The 21,445-nt window shown below is 40.5% G+C and overlaps 2 protein-coding genes across 10 annotated transcripts in view; one reads left to right on the plus strand and one right to left on the minus strand.

Annotated features, from left to right (window-relative positions):
- TRPM4 (transient receptor potential cation channel subfamily M member 4) overlaps window positions 1-1,352 on the plus strand; it is a 33,434-nt gene extending 32,082 nt beyond the window's left edge. For 3 of the 6 annotated variants that reach the window (XM_033846115.2, XM_033846117.2, XM_033846119.2), the window contains 4 exons: window positions 131-263; window positions 474-546; window positions 621-744; window positions 980-1,352. In XM_033846115.2, the coding sequence (XP_033702006.1) occupies window positions 131-263; window positions 474-546; window positions 621-744; window positions 980-984 (335 nt within the window). In that variant the 3' untranslated portion in view covers window positions 985-1,352. Of the gene's footprint in view, window positions 1-130; window positions 264-473; window positions 547-620; window positions 745-979 lie in introns of those variants that run through there. The other 3 variants (XM_033846116.2, XR_004523509.2, XR_004523510.2) reach the window with 3 other exon arrangements.
- Window positions 1-21,445, minus strand: part of TEAD2 (TEA domain transcription factor 2) — a 45,310-nt gene that overhangs the window by 3,519 nt on the left and 20,346 nt on the right. The window lies entirely within an intron of this gene.

Raw genomic sequence — 21,445 nt, forward strand, 5'->3', positions numbered from 1 at the left:
CTAGAACGGCGGGGGCGTGGTCTGGGAGATCACCAAAGCTCACGGTTTTGGGTGGGGAAGCTGGATCTAGGAGCAGGCGTGGCCCGAGGATGGGCGAGCCCTTTGACTCTCTCCTGACCCCACTGTCCAGGGGTCCACCTCTCGAAGGAAGCGGAGCGGAAGCTGTTGACGTGGGAGTCAGTGCAAAAGGAGAGTTTCCTGCTGGAGCGAGCTCGGGACAAGCGGGAGAGCGACTCTGAAAGTCTGAAGCGCACGTCGCAGAAGTGAGGGCGGGGCCTGGCTCTGGGCGGAGCTTTTGGCTTAGGGAACAGAGCCCATGATTTAGGTCCTGCAAAGACCCAGGCTAGAGGTGGAGCCTGCAGGCACAGGGTCCTGGAATGCTAGGGAGAAAAGCTGAACCACTGAGGGCGGGTCTTCGAAGGTGGGCGGGGCTGGTAGGCTGCGGGCACCGATCTGAAACCCTGGATCCCCAGGGTGGACACAGCACTGCAGCAGCTGAGACAGATCCGCGAGCACGAGCAGCGTCTGAAAGGACTGGAACAGGAGGTGAGAATCCCGGGCCAGGCTGGGGGAGTATGGCTGGGGTGAGGGGCAGTAGGGTTCCAGTCTGGTGCCCTGAGGTCCTCCCTGCTCCCCAGGTCCAGTACTGTAGCCGTGTCCTGGGCTGGGTAGCCGAGGCCCTGAGCCGCTCTGCATTACTTCCCCCAGGGGGGCCGCCGCCCCCAGCCTCACCTGGGCCTAAAGGTCAGTGTGTGTGGTGTACCTGTATCTCTGGCATCTGTCACTACCTACGTCTGTGTCCCTACTTTCCGGGTCTCTCTTCCCCTACGTCGGAGTGTTTTTCTCTTTTACTGGCTTTCCTTAGTCCCTGGTTCACTCTCAGTCTCCTTTGGGCTTTTTGTACATCTTTCTTTTTGCCAGTCTCTTATTTTTTTCTGTCTTCGTCTCTATGCCCACCACCTCTTCTCTCTTCCCCCAGACTGAGCCCTGCTGGTGGACTTCAAAGAGGAGCTGCCATAGGGAGTTTTGGTCCCAGAGTAAGGCCTAGCAGGTCCTTGACCCCTGCACCTGGCGGCCTTGTCCTTGAGGTGAACCTCATGCCCATGGACTACCACCTCAGCTGCTGTCACGATCACTGCAGGGAGTGTCATCCATGCAAACCACAGCAGGCTTGGATCCTCCCAGAACCAGCCCTACTCTGGGAGCATGAGCCGCTGGAGCCCAGGCATTCATTGCCTTTCAAGGCTGTACCACAGTCTGCTGGGCCAGAGAAGGCTGCAGGGTCATTGAGGTAAAGGACCAGAGCCCACTCACAGCTCCCCACACTGGGGAAATAAAGCCATTTGAGAGGAGTAGCATCCGGATGCTTGATTCTTGGGGAACTGGTGGGTGTATAGATCCTTTGGGGATGGGGGCTGAAGCTGGGGATGTGTTTGGGGTCCTTGGTTCGTTTGCTGCTTTATTTCAGGTATCCCCCAGCTGTTTCTTCCTCTCAGCCCCGCTATTCCTGTGTGACTCAGGCCCAGCACCTCTTGTCTGCACTATTTTGATGACTCTCACTTCAGTGGGACAAGAACCCCAACCATCTGTACCCCCCCCCCATTCCTGCCTACCAATGAAAGAAGAACTCAGAGATAAAAAGGAGAGTATTTCCTGGAGTGGGGGTGGGTGGGTGCTATGTACATCTGCTTTGGCAATAGGGGTACAGATGATGCAAATTTGAGTAGATAACTGCATATGTGTCTTTAAAAAGTCTAATTAGTGGAAAATTGCAGGCCATGCACGCACGGAATTGAGGCAAATATGCATCATTATACATGCCGTTTAACTAAACAACCCATAACAAACTAAACTGGTAATGACAAGGTTGAACTGACAGCAATTATTAGTAAAATAGCAAAAAAGCCACCAACAACCAACACATCCATAAATGCAAACCAAAACATCCTTTTTCCAAATTGGAGGAATTCCAACTGTCTGCCACTTTGGATGCAGAGTAGCTCTGAAATATTGCCAAGTGTTTTGTGGCAACCAGATTTCTCTGGAAGATGCTGAATCAATTCTCACTAACTCAAGTAGTAATAATAACAGTAATGACGACGGTGGCAACAACAACAACAGCTAACACGAGTGCTATGTGTCTGGCATTGTGTTTAAGTTCTTCACAGGTGCTAAATCAAGGAATTCTCATGACAACCATATATTAGGTAGGTACTAATGTCTCCATTTGCAGATAAGAAAACTGAGGCACTCATAAAAGTTAAGTGACTCACACAAGGTCTCACAGCTAGAAAGTGGCCGAGTTTGAATAGGAATCTGGGCCATCTGGATCCAGAGCCTTTGTAAAGCACTAATTTATATTTAGAAATGTTAAATGCTACGAAGCCCTAGGAATTCACTCAGTGGGCATGCTGCTTTATTAAGCTGTTGTCTCTCAGCTCCAAATCTGCCCTTCTGTATACTCAGCTCTGTGACGCTGGGGCTGGGACTCCCGCAAGCCCCATTTGTTTTGCCAGCTGGGTTCCTATTAGACTCTGCCTAGAGGGGGCGCTAGAGGGAGAACGGTGACTGGAGGAGGAAGAGGGGATTTGCTGCTTCCTGTTCCTGAGCGTAGCCCCAGAGCATTGCTTTCTCTGGTTGCAGCTTTCAGCTTCCCCCGCCCCAGCACTCCCACAAGTTCTGTTTATGCCCTCAGTCACACCCGCTCCATCCAGGCAGCCCCTTTTTCTAGCCTGAGTTTCAGCTCCCAGGGTCACGTCTCCAAGAGTTTAGGTTCTGATAACTCTGTTCTCTCCCATTTTTCTCTCCAGTCCTGGGGGTGATATTTGCTTCGTGCAGTTTACTATTTCTGTGCTAACTCTGCTTCTTTATATTTATTTACCAGTTTTCTGAGACCCGTTTAATATATCTGAGACCCCTGTATTAATTTATTTCTGTTGGAGAGATACAACCTCCACTTCATTTCCACACATAAATCAGTTTGGAAACCAAAAGACCTGTAATTGAAGAGGAGGCTAGGCGCTCTTGAGGAATTACAAAATACTCCTAAAATTTATATTTAAATCTTTCTTACTTGTATATTTTCCCGCAGTGAACCTACTTCACTTCTCTGTTGCACAGCCCTAGTACAGTGGGAATCCTGGCCCCTTAAAATGACAATTGGTGACCACAAATGTCTCCACTTGTCTTGGTGCTGTGTTTTTGGAAGCCACACAGAGTTTAACTGGGCCATTACAAAGGTGGAAGATACTTCCTTTTAGGAGTGAGGAGGACCTCTTGCTGGTCACCAGCAAGGCCAGTAAGTGACTGGGTGTCCATTAACCAAGAGTGAGCAGCATAGCCATGATCTGCTACTCTAGGGTCCTCCGGAGGGGTTGCTGAGGGCATGCAACAGCTGTGGCATTCACTAGCCTGTGATCCAAAAGAACCCGTAAGATATGTGCTCCAGTCTCAGATGTGGGAAGGGAGTGACTGTCAGTAGAATATGTAAGCCACTAAAACCTTAAACAAATAGGTCATTTGAAAGAGAGGTGTATTTTATACAAAAACGAAAACTCCAGATAAGAGGCTGCAGGTCGTCAGAGAAAAGGAGGCAGCAGGGTGGAGTGAGGACTCAAGAATGCATGTGCTTTGTGAAGGCTGAGGACCTGCTCCATTAAAGGGACAAGTGGGGCTAGAGGAGACAGCTGTAAAGGCTGCTCAAAGCTGCCGCCAAAAACTGGAATGGATTTGGTAGCTCCTGTGAAGCCTACTTAGACAAGCCAAGGGGCTGATATGCAAACCTAGACTGAATTAGAGAAAACTGGGTATCGGATATGTTTTTGTTTCTCTTGGGTAAATACCTAAGATTGGGGTGTCTGGGTTGTATAATAAGCGGGATCTTAGTTCCCCAACCAGGGATTGAACCCGGGCCCCAACAGTGAAAGTGCTGAGTCCTAACCACTGGACTACCAGGGAATTCCACTGTATAACTTTATCTGAGGCTGCTTAACTCTTTTCCTAAGTGGTTGCACATTTTACATTTCCATCAGCAATGTTATGAGAGAATTTCAGTTGCTCTGCATCCTCACTAGCACTTGCTATTATCAGTATTTTTAATTAGCCATTCTAAGAGGTTTGTAGTGGTGTCTCACTGTGTTTTTTTTTTAATTTTTAAAAATCTTAAAAGATTTTATTTAGGGCTTCCCTGGTGGTGCAGTGGTTGAGAGTCCACCTGCCGATGCAGGGGACACGGGTTCGTGTCCCGGTCTGGGAAGATCCCACATGCCGCGGAGCGGCTGGGCCCGTGAGCCATGGCCGCTGAGCCTGCGCGTCCGGAGCCTGTGCTCCACAACGGGAGAGGCCACAACAGTGAGAGGCCCGTGCACCGCAAAAAAAAAAAAAAAAAAAAGGAAGATCCAAAAATGCTATCAGCAGCTTTGACCTAAATGATATTTATAGAAACTCATAACTGCAGAATACATACACTTTACCAGTGCTAAACCATAAAACAAGTATCAATAAATTTACAAGGATTGAAATCAGAGTATGTTCTCTGACTACAACGTTAGTAAATTTAAAATCAGTAACAACATATTTAAGGAAACTCCAAATACTTGGAAATTAAAGAATATATTACTAAATAATCCGTAGGTCAAAGAATAAATCACAAAGAACTACCAAACACTTTAAACTGAAGGATAATAAAACTATAAAATATCAAAATTTGTGGAATGCAACAAAAGCAATGCTTAGAGAGAATTTTATAGCTTTACATGCTGAAATTAGAAAAGAGGTTTAAAATCAATGTCTTACAAGAAGGTTTCAAGAAAAGAAGTAAATCTAAAATGGAAAAAAAGGAAAATATAAAATCAAAAATCAATGAAATAGAAAACAGACACTAGATGAAAGTAAGAAATCCAAAACTGGTTGTTTGAAATGATCAACAATATAATAGGACAGAAAGAGATATGCGCGTCATCAATATCAGGAATGAAAGAGGATTATTACTACATATCCTATAGACATTAAAAGGATAATAAGAAAATAGTATAAGAATTTTATGCCAACAGACTTAACAACTTAGATGAAATGGGGGAATTCCTTAAAAATACAACTTAACAAAATTGATATCAAATGACATGGGAAATCTGTATAGTCCTATGTCTGTTAAATACATTGAATTCCTTATCAAAACCCTTCCCACAAAGAAAATTCCACACCCAGATGGTTTCAAATAGTGAATTATATAGAATACTGAAAAAAAAAAACACCAAGAACAAGTACTTCGAAAACAGAAAAGGAGGAAACACTTTCCAATCCATTTTATAAGGCTACCATTACCCTAATGCCGAAACCTGATAAACATATTAGTAAAAGAGACCATTTAAGACCAATATCTTCATGAACATAGATGAAGACAAAAATCCTCAACATAAGTTAGAAAGCAAATCCTGCAATATATAAGAGTAATAACTAATGATCACATGGAGTTTGTCCCAGAAATGCAAGGTCGATTTAACATATGAAAGTAGCAAGGTAGGAGACTTCCCTGGTGGTCCAGTGGTTAAGACTCTGTGCTCCCAGTGCAGGGGGGCACTGGTTCGATCCCTGGTTGGGGAACTAAGATCCTGCATGCCGCAACACGTGGCCAAAAGAAAAAAAAAAAGTAGCAGCAAAGTAATTCAGAAATAAACCATATGGTCCTTTTTTTTTTTTTTTTTTTGACCACGATGCACAGTATATGGGATCTTACTTCCCTGACGAGGGGTGGAACCTGCACCCCCTGCATTGGAAGCACAGAGTCTTAACCACTGGACCACCAGGGAAGTCCCAGCATATGGTTTTTTGATTCTTGAAATAGAGTACAAAGACATCCAACTAGGAAAGAAAAGTCCTTTCTGGAATAACTGAATATCCATATGGGGAAAAAAATGAAACTCGAATCCCATTTCACACCATATACAAACATTAATTTGATATGAATCATTGATCTAAATGTAAAATCTAAAACTATAAAGCATTTAAAAGAAAACAAAAAAGAATACCTTTGTGACTTAGTGGTAGGCAAAAATTTCAAACATAGAACATAAAATGCAATCATCTTTAAAAATTGATCATTTAGATTTCACCAAATTAAAAACCTCTGCTCATCAAAAGACTTAAGAAAATCAATAGGCAAGTCAGAGACTAGGAGAAAATGATCCTGAGATACACAGCTGACAAAGACTTGTATTTAGGGAATATAAAGAACTACAGCTTAATTAAAAGATATACAACAGGGGTATGGGAATAATAGGTACAAACTATTATGTATACAATAAAAAAGCTACAAGGACATACTGTACAACACATGGAATATAGCCAATATTCTATAATAACTATAAATGGAGTATAACCTTTAAAATTTGTGAATCACTATGTTGTATACCTGTAACTTACGTAATACATCAACTATATCTCAATTTTAAAAAGATATACAATTAAAAATGGGTAAAGTATTTAAAAAGACACTTCACAAAGACATACAAATGGCCAATATATTAATACATCTGAAAAAAGTCCTCAACATCATTAGTTATCAGAGAAATGCACATTAAAATCACAGTAATAGGGGCTTCCCTGGTGGCACAGTGGTTGAGAATCTGCCTGCTAATGCAGGGGACACGGGTTTGGGCCCTGGTCTGGGAGGATCCCACATGCCGCGGAGCAACTAGGCCCGTGAGCCACAACTACTGAGCCTGCGCATCTGGAGCCTGTGCTCCGCAACTGCGCGATAGTGAGAGGCCCGCGCACCGCGATGAAGAGTGGCCCCCGCTTGCCACAACTAGAGAAAGCCCTCGCACAGAAAAACGAAGACCCAACACAGCAAAAATAAATAAAAATTAATTAAAGCTCACACCAATCTCATGATGTTAGTTTAAAAAAAAAATCACAGTAATATCCTATTAAACCCCCAAAATTAAGTATAATTGGTACAAGACTAATGGTGTCCTCCCAGATACTTTGCAGAAATAAACCGAAATCTTTCCTGCAGTAAGACACCTTCATCTTAAGGCCTTAAATTATTCCTACAAATAACTTGTCAAGAACAGGGAGAATCATAGCACATAAGGGGAAAAGGGCACTAGTGAGAACTGACAGAAACAACAGATGGCAGAATAAAATGAGCAAAGACATCAAATAAAGGAATCATTAGACAAAGTCAATAAAATAACTGGTTTCTATTTTTTAAGAAATAAAGGAAAAGTTTGAAAATATCTGAAGGGAACAGGACTCTATAAAAAGTGATTTCACAGATTTAAAAAGAAATGAAGGACACAATAATTGAAATTAGAAGTTTACTGAATGAATTTAACAGTGGATTCAATTCTGCTGAAGACAGTATTTGTGAACCGAAATACTTAGGTCAGAAAAACAACCAAGAACATAGCACAGAGAGAGAACAACATGGAAAATACAAAAGGAGGTTAGTAAACACAGAAATCAAAGAAATTTTTGAAAGTCTGACAGATATTTAATTGTTCTTTTCAGAAGGTAAGAACAGAAAATGGTGCAGAAACAATGTCTGAAAAGATTAAGACAATTTTCCAGAACTGGTGAAATAAACCAATCTCAGATTCAAAAAGCCCAATGAAGTCCACTGGAGACAAAAGAACTCTGTATACAGACATTATTTTATATAAAACACTTATAAGAAGAATACAGACTATTGCAAAGGAGAGACATAAAGGTGACTTCTCAATATCAAAAATGGAAGCCACAAGACAATGGTAGGATATGATCAACATTGAAAGAAAAAAAGCCTGCTCATCTAGTACCTTAAATCCTAATAAAATATTTTTAAATGAGGGTAAAATAAAAATAGTTTACAACAGACAAAAACATTTTGACAATCAGTCACCAACACATCTTCATTAATGGAAATTCTAAAACATCTTTCAAGCAGAAGGAAAGTAATCCCAGATGGGTGATTTGAGAACCGAGAGAAATAAAGGACAAAAAATACATATGTAGTAAATATGCAAGAAAATCCAAATAAAAAAATAACTATATGAAACAAAATAATAATGTCCTGGAAGGTTAAAAAGTAAAAATAAAAACCATCAAAATAATAAAATATAAGTTGAGAAGAAAGTAAATAGAATTCAAATATTTTAAGTTCTTTGTATCTTCTGGGAGAAGGGGAGACATACTGTAACTTCAATAAATTAATAATTAACTAAAATAAATTCTCCGCAACAAGAGAAGCCACCGCAATGAGAAGTCCACGCACCGCAACAAAGAGTAGCCCCCACTCACCGCAACTAGAGAAAGCCCGCACGCAGCAAGGAAGACCCAACGCAGCCAAAAATTAATTAATTTTTTAAAAATAAAAGAAAAAGTACAAATAACCAGTATTAGGAATTAAAAAAAGGGGACATTACTATAGATGCTGCAGATATTAAATAAATAATAATAAAGAATATTAACATTACTGCACCAATAATTTCAAAAAATAGGTGAAATACTCAAATACCTTTTAAAAATTAACCAAAGAACTACCCAGGAAAAATAAAGAACCCAGGAAGTCCTATAATCATTAAATAACTTGAAACTGTAACTGAAAATCTTTCAAACACACATATGTGTTCATGCACACACTTACACAGACATATATGCAAACCTTTCTAATCCTAGATGTCATTAATGGCAAATTCTACCAACCTTTAAGAAAGAAATGCTCTTCTAGAAAACAGAAAGAGGAACACTCCCCAACTTATAAGACCAGCTCAACCTTGATACCAAAATTTATCTGAAAACTCAAAAGCCCCAAAATAGCTAAGATGCTCCTTAATAAAAACAAAGTGAGAAGACATGCTCTAACAAGTATTAAGCCTTATTATAAATTTGTAGTAAGGCAGTGTGAATTGAGACAGGGGCAAACAAACAGGCTAATGGAACAGAACAGAGAGCCTAAAATTAGACCCATCGTTATATTAAGTCTGATATACGATAGATATGCCTTAGCAGACCTGTAAGTAGGGGGTGAACTTCTCAATAAATGGTGCTAGAACAACTGGGTATCCACACAGCAAAAAAAAGAAACTGACCCCTACCTCAAATAACTGCAAAAATCAATCTCAGAGGGACAAAAGAAGTAAATGTGAAAAACAATACTATAAAATGCTAGAAAATATAAAAGAATGATCACTGGGTTATACTACTCCAGGGGACAAAATTACTGCTGATGTGAATGGTGCCCCTTGAAACACCACACCTTGGTATAGGAAAAGATTTCTCATAAAAGACACAATAAGCAATGACCATAAAATTTCAATTTGATACATTTTACTACATTAAAATTAAAAACTTCCTTTTTTGAAAAGACCCCAAAAGGAGAACAGAAAGAAAAACTGTAGAATGGGAGAAGATATCTGCAACCTACCTAACAACAAATGACTAATATCCAAAAGATATAAAGAACACCTACGAATTTGGAAGAAAAATACGGACAACCCAATAGGAAAATGGGCAAGAGGCTTGACAGGCACTTCATAAATATTTTATAATATTTAAATAATTATTAAATAATTCATTTAATTAAATTATCCCAATAACTATTACAAATATGTCATTAATAATCAGTGAAAGGCAATTAGAATTACAGTGAAATACAACTGCACACCAACCAGATTGGGAAAAAATGGAAAAGTCTAATAATACCAGGTGTTGATGAGATGTACAGCAACCAGGAAGTCTCATCCTCAATTAACGTTACTGTATATTGTCATAACTACTTTGGAGAACAACCTAGTATTAGTAGTAAAATCAAATATACACATACCCTATGGCCCAACAACTCCCAATATATTCCCTAGAGAAACTCTTTCACTTGTGCAACAGAATACAGTAATAATAATAACTAACACATTGTGCTTGCTTTGTGTCAGGCATTGTTCTAAATGCTTTACATTTTTAAATTACATTACTCTTCACAATAACCTTAGGAGGTAGGTACTATTATTACCTCCATTTTACAAAAGTGAAAAAAATTTAAACAAAAAGTTACACGACTTTCTCATCGTTACACCTCCAATGAGTGGTAGTCAGGATTTAACACAGTCTGGTTTCAGAAGCAGCTCTTAACCAACTACATTCTTCTACTTCTCACAAGAATGTTCTCCGCAACATTATTCATAATTGTCATAAAGTTGAAAGACACAAACGCCCATCAACAGTAAAATGCATAAATCATAGACTATTCAAACAAAAGAATACTATGCATACGTGAAGAAAATAAAGGAACTACAGTTACACTCAACAATATAAATTTCACAATGTTGAGCAAAAGAAGCACAGCGTAAAATATTCTAGACAGAATAAGTCCATATTTCTAAGTTCAAAACAGAAGCAAAATTAAACTAGTAATTTAGGGATGCACATATACATGGAAAAAGTATAAAGAAAATCAAGGATATGATCACCACAAAAGTCAGACTTGAAGTTACCTCTAAAAGGGAAGAAGGGGTACTTGATTGTGAAATGATAATGAGAGAAGCTCTTTCAGAGTCATGGTAATATTCTTCTTGATCTGGGTGGCAGTTACACAGATGTAAGCTTTATAATTATTCATTTAAAACTCTGTTTATACATTCTATGCCCTTTTATACATTTTATACATTCTATGCCCCTTTGGGGATGCATATTTCATAATTTAGAACATTAAAAATAAAATATAAAGAAAAGAAGAAGAAATGGCCAGAGAATTAGGAGAAATGCCAGAAGGAAATGCTGTCACAAAAGCTAAGGATATGAAAAAGAAACAGAGAGCCTCAGATTATCAACACAAAAGCAAGTAAGAGAAACTCTAAAGCGTGTCCATAGTGAATTCTTTCCTTTGGGTTTCAGAATAAACAGAAAAACAGAAATCTTAATTCAATTTGTTCAAAAGTTAACCAAGAAGAGGAAGGTGGTGGGATGAATTGGGAGATTGGTATACATATGGAGATACACATACACTAATATGTATAAAATAGATAACAAATAAGAACCTGCTGTATAAAAAATAATAATTAAATTAAATTAAAAAAAGAAGAGTCGGCAGCTTACCTAAGATCACAAATCTTCACTATTACTAGATGGTTTGCCAGCAGCTGAAATGAACCATAACTCAAAATTACAAGGAGTACTTCTGATTCCCATAATGCATGTTAACACTGACCCTGACACTGAGTTCCACTAAACAAAGGAAAACTGTATCCATGAAAAATATATCCACCTTTCTTGAACACATTCAGAAAGTGTATTCTGGTAAATTGGTACATTTACCAGAATTTACAAGTTTTCTGGTAAACCGGTAAATCTGACTTACAGCAAACAGATTCTGCAAACCGGCCACTGTGACACCTAGAAAGCCCCTTGCTTCCCTGGCAAACCCTTCCTCGCCGCCTGGAGAGGCCCTGATGGTGGCCCAACGTGTGAGGTTCTACATCACCCTTCCCAGCAACTGCTCTCCTAGGCCCATGCCTTCCGGAGAGCGCTCGGGCCTCCCAGAAATGCCCGTTCCTCTCCCTTTACCTCCTCCCCTGGAACTATAAACCCCAAAGATGAAAGCAGGGAGCTGGTGTCCAGCTTCCTCAAGGAGCAGGCAATAACTTCGTCCTTAACAGGCGTGTGAGGAGGCTAGACCCGGTCTCTGCCGCCCGGGAGCCCGAACCAAAAGGCTTCCCCAATTGGGCAGGGACCGACGGCCGCTTCCTGTGAAGGTCGGGCCTTGGGATTGGCTCAAAGTCAGATCTGGTGAGCGAAGGGGCGGACGCCAATTTCCCAGGTCCTAGGGGAGAAAAAAGGAGGGCCCTCTCGGGCCGTTTGACCTCTCAGCTCCACAGAGCCCGGGGTCTGGGAGGCTCTGTCAGGTGGCCTGTTATCCCTTGGCGAAGTCCAGTGACCCCAGGGGGTGACGCCCAACCTCACACACCCCAGATTTATGAACGTTTCAGGGATCCTGCGGGAGCCAATTCACCCTCACCCTCGAGGCCTGGACCCTTCAGTCTGGTCAATCAACCGAAAATAAGGGTCTAGAAGGCTCAGCTGAGGAGCCTAGCAACCACCTCGGGACCCTTCAAGCCTCAGGCCTTACCGCGCAACGCTCCTTGCTCTACCTCAGGCACCGACTTTCCCGCGTTCCTCTGCGCATGCGCCGCCGCTCCCCTCGCTCACCTCTCCTGACGGAGGGAAAGATCCTGCGGCTCCACCCCCTCCAACAACCCACCTCGCTCCCTACACGCGCGCACACGTGCACACATGCGCATGCGTCCCTCCTTCCTTCCTTTCCTCTCGTGCAGTTTAGACCGCGTGCCCAACCTTCCCTTTCCATCCTCCTGCACTGCTCAGTCCAGGCTCTAAGCCGAGTCCCTCGTCTGGAGCATGGGCTTCACTTCCAGTCCCCCGAGTAATGTGGAGGTGAGGATGAGGTGGGAGGATTGGTCTTCCAATTCATTTCTTTTTGCCTTCAGATCTTTGACAGTAAAACTTAAGTCTCCCCATACTACTAGCCAAACCTTAAGTATGTGTCCAATAAGACAGACGGGAACCTTGCCTTCAGAGAATTCTGAAGTCTGCTGGGCTTGCAGACAAGAATAAAAAAGCTAAAGATTGGGCTTCCCTGGTGGCGCAGCGGTTGGGAGTACGCCTGCCGATGCAGGGGACACGGGTTCGTGCCCCGGTCTGGGAAGATCCCACATGTCGTGGAGCGGCTGGGTCCGTGAGCCATGGCCGCTGAGCCTGCGCATCCGGAGCCTGTGCTCCACAACGGGAGAGGCCCGCATACCGCAAAAAAACCCAATAACAACAACAACAAAAAAAAGCTAAAGATTTACTCGAAGTTCTTGGTCTCAGGACTGCTTTTATACTCTTAAAAATGAAGGACCCCAATAATTTATGTGGGTTGTACTTATGTGGATTGTTTATGTGAGTTATATCTATCAATATTAAAACAGACATTTCTGAAATACGTATTATCATCAAAAACTCATTGTGTAAACATAACATTTTTAATAACTAATTTCCACACCAAAAATAATTTAGAGAGAAGAGTATTTTACATTTTTGCAGATCTCTTTAATGCCTGGCTTACTAGAAGACAATTGGATTCTCATATCTGCTTCTGCACAGGGTTTGTCAAAATAGCTCATGTGCTGTAGCTTCTGGAAAACATCACTGTATACTCAAGAGAAAGTGAGAGTGAAAAGGCAAATGACATCTTAATAGTATTATGAAAATAATTTTCACCTCATGAACCCCTGAAAGTGTCTCAGGAACCACCAGCGGTCCCTAGGCCACATTTTGAGAACCACATTTTGAGAACCACCAGTGGTCCCTAGGCTTAGATCATTATGACTGAGCAAAAAAGATGTAAAGGAAAATGTCTAGGTGCTGTAAGAATACATTACAATCTGGGGAAATTATTCAATCCTTAACACAGAGACCTAATTTGGAGAGAGTGTTTCTGAGCCCAAGCTCATGCTGCTGATCGCACATCAGGCCAATAAATCCTTGCTGGGGCAAGGAATAGCAACTTTATTTGGAAAGCCAGCATACCAAGAAGATGCTGGACTAGTGTCCAGAAGAACAATCTTACCAGAGTTAAAATTCAGGCTTCTTTTATACCTATGTGACCTGTAGGTCTGGTCACAATGTTCCTATAAGCCTCCAACAAGACAACTTATTTTGTTTTCCAATTTTTTATCTTTATATGAATGGAAGAGCCTTATACATTTAAAGGTCAGAGCCTTGAGAATGGGCTATCATGTGTATTTCAGGCTTTGGCAACATTCTTTTACAAAGATGCACAGCCAGCATGACTAAGCACAGGCAACAGAGCACAAGGGTTAGAACTAAGGGAATAGATCCAATATGGAGTCAGGCTTGTTCTTCTCTGTTACAGGAGGAGTTCCCTGAGGAAGTAACACTGAAACTGAGACTTGAAGGTTGATTTACTAGGTGAAAAATGGAATATGAACATCTCAGCCCCTGAGCCTATGCAAAGCCCTGGGGCAGGAAAATCTGTGAACTCAAGACACCAGTCAGTAAATGTTTATTGAATGATATGTGCCCCACACTGCCCTAGACCCTAAGGATACTGTATGAAAAAGATTTTACATTCTAGTTGCAAAAGCAGGAAACATGTAAACAAATAAGAATTTCTGAGAATGGGAGTGCTGTTAAGAAAGCAAAACAGAGTATGATGAGGGGACAAGGCAGAGAGCTGTAGACAGTAGTCAAGTAAGACCTCTCTGAGGAAGTGACATTTGGCAGAGCCTTGAAGGAGATGAGGAAAGGAGCTAGGAACAGCATGAGGAAGAGCATACCAGGCAGAGAGAACAGCAATGACAAAAGTCTGGAGGCAGAAGCATACTTGACAGGTTCTTGAAACAGCAAGGAAGCCAGTATGGCTGGATCCCAGTGACTGAGGGAAGGGTGGTAGTAGGTGGAATGAGAGAAGTGGCAGGGGCCAGAGTATTGAATGGAGGCCCTTAGAGGTCATGATGGGAAGTTGGGTTTTTTTCCTGAGTGAGATAAGAAGCTATTAGAGGGTTCTGAGTCAAGAAGTGACTCATGTTTTAACAGGAGGATCCCTTTGGCTTCTGGGCAGACAATAGGATCTGTGGGCTAAGGGTAGCTTCCGGTGGCTCAAGGCATTCCTTGGCTTGTATCTGCATAACTCCAATCTCCACCTCTGTCTTCTCCTTCTCCTCTAGGAGTGTCTTTCCTCTGGGTGTCTCTTTTAAGAATATTTGTCATTAGATTTAGGGCCCACTCAGATAATCCAGGATAATCTCATTTTGAAATCCTTAACTACATCTTCAAAGACCCTTTTTCCAAATAGGGTAAAAAAAAATAGGGTCACATTCACAGGCTCCAGCAGTTCGGACAAGACATATATTTGGGGGGACTACTACAGTAGGTCTGGGATGAGGACTTAGAATATGTTAACAAATTCCCAGCCGACACTGATGCTGCCTGTGTGGGGACCACAACCAGTGATGCAGAGAAGTCAAGTAAGATGCGGACCAAGAATTGACCACATGGGTATCACTGGTGACTTTGACAAAAGTGGTTTTGGTGAACAAGTCAGAATGAAAGCCTTATTGGAGTAGATTCAAGGAAGACTTGGAAGAGAGGATTATAAGCTAATATTTTGGATATGTTGGGTTAAATAAAATATATTATTAAAACTAATTTCATCCTTTTTTTTAATGTTTGTACTGGTGTGATCTGTAATAATCAAAAAACTGGAAACAACTGAGATGTCCATCAATAGTTGAATGCATAAATAAATTGTGGGATATTCAGACAATAAAATACTTGAAAGTGGTGAGGATATAAGAAATATTGCTACTTATTCCATTGATGAATCTCATAAATATAATGTTGAATAAAATTAAGTTAAACACAAAAGAATAAATACTGTATGATTCCATTTATATCATGAAAAACAGGCCAAACCAAAATATAGCATTATAAGTCAAGAGGAATGGGATAGTGATTTGCAAGGGAGAAAATGGTTTCTGGGTCGATGATGATGTTGATCTTTGTTACATGGGTATTAACATTGTGATAATTCATTGAGCTGTATATTGTGTTTTGTGAACATTATTATATGTGTCATCCTTCACCGTAAGAAAGCGGTAAAAAAATAATATTATGCACTCAAAACTACTAAAAGAAAAATTGAAAGCACTGGAGTTTATCACAGATCTGAATTTTGATGCTGGCTAAAATGCAGTGACAGGTATTTTACCTGTAGCCGTCAGGATTATTAAAGCTAGTTGCTTTAACACACAACCCTATTTACTAATACTAACAAACAAATTTTATATACTAATAAAATATTATATAGCTTAATGCAATAAATTCTTACTTACATAAAGTCCAAAAGGCTCTCTTCCAAGGAGAAACCAGGGACCTAAGCTCTTTTATCTCTCGGCCCTCCCATCCTTAAGTCCTCCAATAAATTCTCAGCTTACAGACAGCCAATGATGAATGAAGAGAGACAAGGTAAAAATTGTACAGGACATTATATGGCTGGGTCCACAAATGCCCTACATCACTCTGCACCCACTCCACTGGCCCAAGACCAGTCACATGGCCTCAACTTCACTGCAAGGAGGCTTGGGAAATGTAGTCTTCCTGTGTGCCTAAGAAAGAGGAAACCAAATTGGTGAGCATCTAGCAAACCTCTGCCACCTTCCTTTGGATCTCCAGGAACTCACGTACTCATCTCTGAGGAAGCGAACAGTGGGTAGAAAAGTGGAAGATTGGTGTATTAGTTTCCTGTGACTTCAAGAACAAATTATCACAAACTTGGTAGGTTAAAACAACAGAATTTTACTCTCACACTATTCTGGAGGCCAAAAGTCCAAAGTCAAGGTGTTGACAAGGCTGCATTCCCTCTGGAGGCTCTAGGGGAGAATCAGATAATTGCCTCTTCCAACTTATGATAGCTCCAGGAGTTTTTTGGCTTGTGGCTACATAACTCCAATCTCTGCCTCTCTCTTCACCTGGCATTCTCCTCTTCTCTCCGTGTCTTCCTATGTGTCTCTTATAGGACACTTGTCATTAGATTTAGGGCCTGAATAATCAAGGTTGATCTCATTTTGATATCTTTAACTTAACTACATCTGCAAAAAACATCTTTTCCAAATAGGATCACATTCCAGGCCATGGATATATCTTTTGTTAGGGGAGGGGGGTCACCATTCAACACATGACAATCATTTCAGAGGCAATTATAATTATTTGTGTGGAAAATAATAAGAGCCTGGATTAGGATGGTAACCATGGAGTTCAACACAAGTGGATGGATTCGAAATGTATTTTAGTAGTGGAGCATAAAGGACTTCATGGTGGTTTAGAAGTGGGCGCTCAGGGGAAGGGGTGGTGAGTCAGTGTCCTGAGATTTGAACATAGGGCTGTGTAACCCAGGTATGAGCTTCAAAAAGTCTCTTTTGGAGCCACGTAAGGAATCGACTGGAGGGGAGAGAATAAGGCCAGGGAAGGGCCTGATGTCTGGGTCCAGGTGGGAGAACAAAAGTCCTGAGTCAGCCCGAGCCACGAGGACAGAGAGGAGGGGACAGAGTAGAGAGTCAGGGGGAAGAAGGGATTGGCTTAGGGACTGATGGGCCATATGAGAAAGAGGGAGAGAGGAAATGAGGACATCACCCAGGGGTTGGTCCACCAAGGAATAAAGAATCTGTGAACTTGAAGACAGATATTTTGACATTATCCAGTCAGAGGAGAAAAAAAAAGAATGGAAAAGAGACAATTCAGTTTGTTTACATTTTGTTGAGGATTGTGGCATCTATGTTCTAAACTTACACCTCAAGGAACTAGAAAAAGAAGAAATAAGCCCACAGGTAGCAGAAGGAAGGAAATAATGATTAGACCAGAAATAAATGAAATAGAGACTAGAAAGAAACAAAATAGATGAATGAAACTAAGAGTGGGTTTTTTGACAAGATGAGCAAAAATTGAAAAACCTTTAGCTAGACTAAGAAAAAAGACAAACGGCTCAATTAATAAAATTATAAATGAAAGAGGAGACATAACAAATGATACTACAGAAATACAAAGGATCATAAGAGACTACTATGAGCAATTATACACCAACAAATTAGATAATTTAGAAAAAATTAGTAAATTACTAGAAACATACAACTTACCAAGACTGAACCATAAAGTAAATCTGAACAGACCAATAATAAGCAAGGAGATTGGGTCAATAATCAAAAATCTCCCAACAAATAAAAGCCCAGGACCAGATAACTTTATGTGTGAATTCTACCAAACATTTAAAGAAGAATCAATACCAATCATTCTCAGACACCTCCCAAAAGTTGAGGAGGAAGGAACACTTCCAAACTCATTTTATGAGACCAGCATTACCCTGATATCAAAGCCAGACAAGGACACTGCAAGAAAAGAAAATTATAGGCCAATATCCTTGATGAACGTAGATGCAAAAATCCTCAATAAAATACTAGCAAATTGAATTCAACATCACATCACGAGGATCATACACCATGATTTAGTGTGATGTATCCCTGGGATGCAAGCATGGTTCAACACATGGCAGTCAACACATGTGATATGCCACATTAACAGAATGAAGGATAAAAAGCATATGATCACTTCATTAGATGCAGAAAAGCACTTGACAAAATTCAACATCCTTTCATGATAAAAATTCTCAACAAATTAGGTATAGAAGGAATGTAACTCAACATAATGAAGGTGAAAAGTTAAAAGCCTTTCCTCTAAGATCAGGAATAATACAAAAATGCCTACTCTTATCATTTCTATTCAGCATAGTACTGGAAGTCCTTAGCCACAATAATTAGGCAAGAAAAAGAAATAAAACTTATCCAAATCAAGAGGAAGAAAATTATCTGTTTGCAGACAACGTGATCTTATGTAGAAAACCCTAAAGACACATCAAAAACCTGACTAACAAATGAATTCAGTAAAGTTGCAGGATACAAAATCAACATACAAAAGTCAGCTGCAGACTTCCCTGGTGGCACAGTGGTTAAGAATCCGCCTGCTGGGCTTCCCTGGTGGCGCAGTGATTGAGAGTCTGCCTGCAGATGCAGGGGACACGGGTTCGTGCCCCGGTCTGGGAAGATCCCACATGCCGCGGAGGGGCTGGGCCTGTGAGCCAAGGCCGCTGAGCCTGCGCGTCCGGAGCCTGTGCTCCGCAATGGGAGAGGCCACAGCAGTTAGAGGCCCGCATACCGCAAAAAAAAAAAAAAAAAAAAAGAATCCGCCTGCCAATGCAGGGGACATGGGTTTGATCCCTGTCCAGGAAGATCCCACATGCCACAGAGCAACTAAACCCGTGCACCACAACTACTGAGCCTGCACGCCACAACTACTGAAGCATGCACTCTTTAGGGCCTGTGCTCCACAACAAAAGAAGCCACCACAGTGAGAAGCAGGCGCACTGCAACGAAAAGTAGCCCACGCTCACCACAACTAGAGAAAGCCTGCAAGCAGCAATGAAGACCAAATGCAGCCAAAAAAAAAGTCAGCTCCATTTCTATACTCTAACAACAAACTATCTAAAAAAAACTTAAGAAAGCAATTCCATTTATAATTGTATCAAAAATAAAACACTTAGGAATAAATTTAACCAAGGAGGCAAAAGACCTGTACACTGAAAACTATAAGACACTGAGAAAAGAAATTGAGGAATACACAAATAAATAGAAAGATATCCCATGTTCTTGGATTGAAAGAATTAATATTGTGAAAATGCCCATAGTACCCAAAGCAGTCTACAGAGTCAATGTAATCCCTATCAAAATTCCAATTTTCACAGAAATAGGAAAAAACTGTCCTAAAATTTGTATGGAACTATGAAAGACCCTGAATAGCCAAAGCACTCCTCAGAAAGAAGAACAAGGTTGGCGATATCATACTTCCTAATTTCAAACTATATTACAAAGTTATAGTGATCAAAGCAATATGGTACTGGTATAAAAACAGGTACATAACCAGTGAAACATAATAGAGAGTCCAGAAATACACCCATGCATATACAGTCAACTAATTTTTGAAAAGAGTGCCAAGAACACACAGTGGGAAAAGGACAGTCTCTTCAATAAATGGGAAAACTGTATAAGCACATGCAAAAGAATGAAACTGAACCACTATTGTACACCATTCACAAAAATTAACTTGAAAAGGATTAAAGACTTAAATGTAAAACCTGTAACTGTAAAACTCCTAGAAGAAAAACATAGGGAAACAGCTCCTTGAGTTTTACCACATTGGTCTTGGCAATAGTTTATTGCATAAGACACCAAAAGCACAGGAAACAAAAGCTAAAATAAACAAGTGAGATTACATGAAACAAAAGAGCTTCTACATAGCAGAGGAAACAATCAATATATTGAAAGGGCAACCTTTTCAATGAAGAATGTGAGAAAATATTTGCAAACCATATACCTGATAAAGGGTTAATATTCAAATTACATAAAGAACTCATATAACTCAACAGCAAAAAAGCAAATAGCTCAATTTGAAAATGGGCAAAGGACCTGAATAGACATTTTTTTCCAAAGAAGACATACATGTGGCCAACAGAGGTATGAAAAGGTGTTCAGCATCACTAATCATGAGGGAAATGCAAATCAAAACCATGAGATTCCACCTCATAACTGTTAGGATGGCTATTATCAAAAAGACAAGAGATAACAAGTGTTGGTGAGGATGTGAAGAAAAAGGAACCATTGTGCACTCTTGTGGGAATGTATAAATTGGTGCAGCCACTATGGAAAACAGTATGGAGGTTCCTCAAAAAATTAAAAATAGAAGCACCGTATGCTCCAGCAATGCCACTCCTGGGTATATATCAAAGGAAATGAAGTAAGTATCTTGAAGAAATATCTTTTCACTCATGTTCATTGCAGCATTATTCACAATAGCCAAGATATGGAAGCAAATGTCCTTCAACAGATGAATAGATCAAGAAAATGTGATACATCCCTAACCCTAACTTTAATATATATATCACAATGGAATATTATTCAGCCATAAAAAAGAAAATTCTGCCATTTGGGACAACATGGATGAACCTGCAGTGGGGGGAGGGGGAGGGGGAGGTGGCATTCTGCTAGGTGAAAGAAGCCAGAGAAAGAAAAATACTGGTACCATTTTACCATGTAAAATCTTTTTAAAAAAAAAATTTTTTTTTTTTTTTAAATTTTAAAGGCCAATTTCATAGAAACAGAAACACATTGTAGAATGGTGGTTGCCAGGGGCTGGGGAGTGGGGAAAATGGGGAGACACAGGTCTAAGAGTATAAACATTCAGTTATAAGAGGAATAAGTTCTGATCAGAAGATCTAACGTACAGCATGACAATTATAGTTAATAATACAGTTTTGTGTGCTGGAAAGTTGCTGAGAGTAGATCTTGAGTGTTCTCACCATACACACACTAAGTTTACTATGTGAAGTGATGAATATGTTAATTAGCTTGAGCCTGGCAATCATTCCACTACATACATATAGGTATATATGTATGTACATATATACATATAAAATCATCATTCTGTACACTTTAAATATGTACAATTATACTTGTCAGTTATTCCTCAGTAAAGTTGGAGGAAAAAAGAAAGCCCCGAGTCAAAAATCAGAATACTATTAATATGAATTGATTTTTGATGACATTAATAACAAATAATTACATTTGGAGACTTAAAAAAAAAAGTGGATGAGATCGCTCAGAAGAAAGAGAGGGTACTGGGTCTCTAAGAAGGTCTGGTTTTCCAGGGCCTGGGTGGATGTCAAGATGGTAGGAGCATCCATGATGTTAAAAATCCATGAGGCGTTTAGGACTTGACAAAATTGAGGAGCCTGCAGGGCATCAGGGGAGACCTCAAAGGCTGCTGGCTGCGGGGCTCGGGCCTAGAGAAT

The sequence above is a fragment of the Tursiops truncatus genome, chromosome 19 (assembly GCF_011762595.2).
Source record: "Tursiops truncatus isolate mTurTru1 chromosome 19, mTurTru1.mat.Y, whole genome shotgun sequence".
In the NCBI taxonomy this organism is placed as follows: domain Eukaryota; kingdom Metazoa; phylum Chordata; class Mammalia; order Artiodactyla; family Delphinidae; genus Tursiops; species Tursiops truncatus.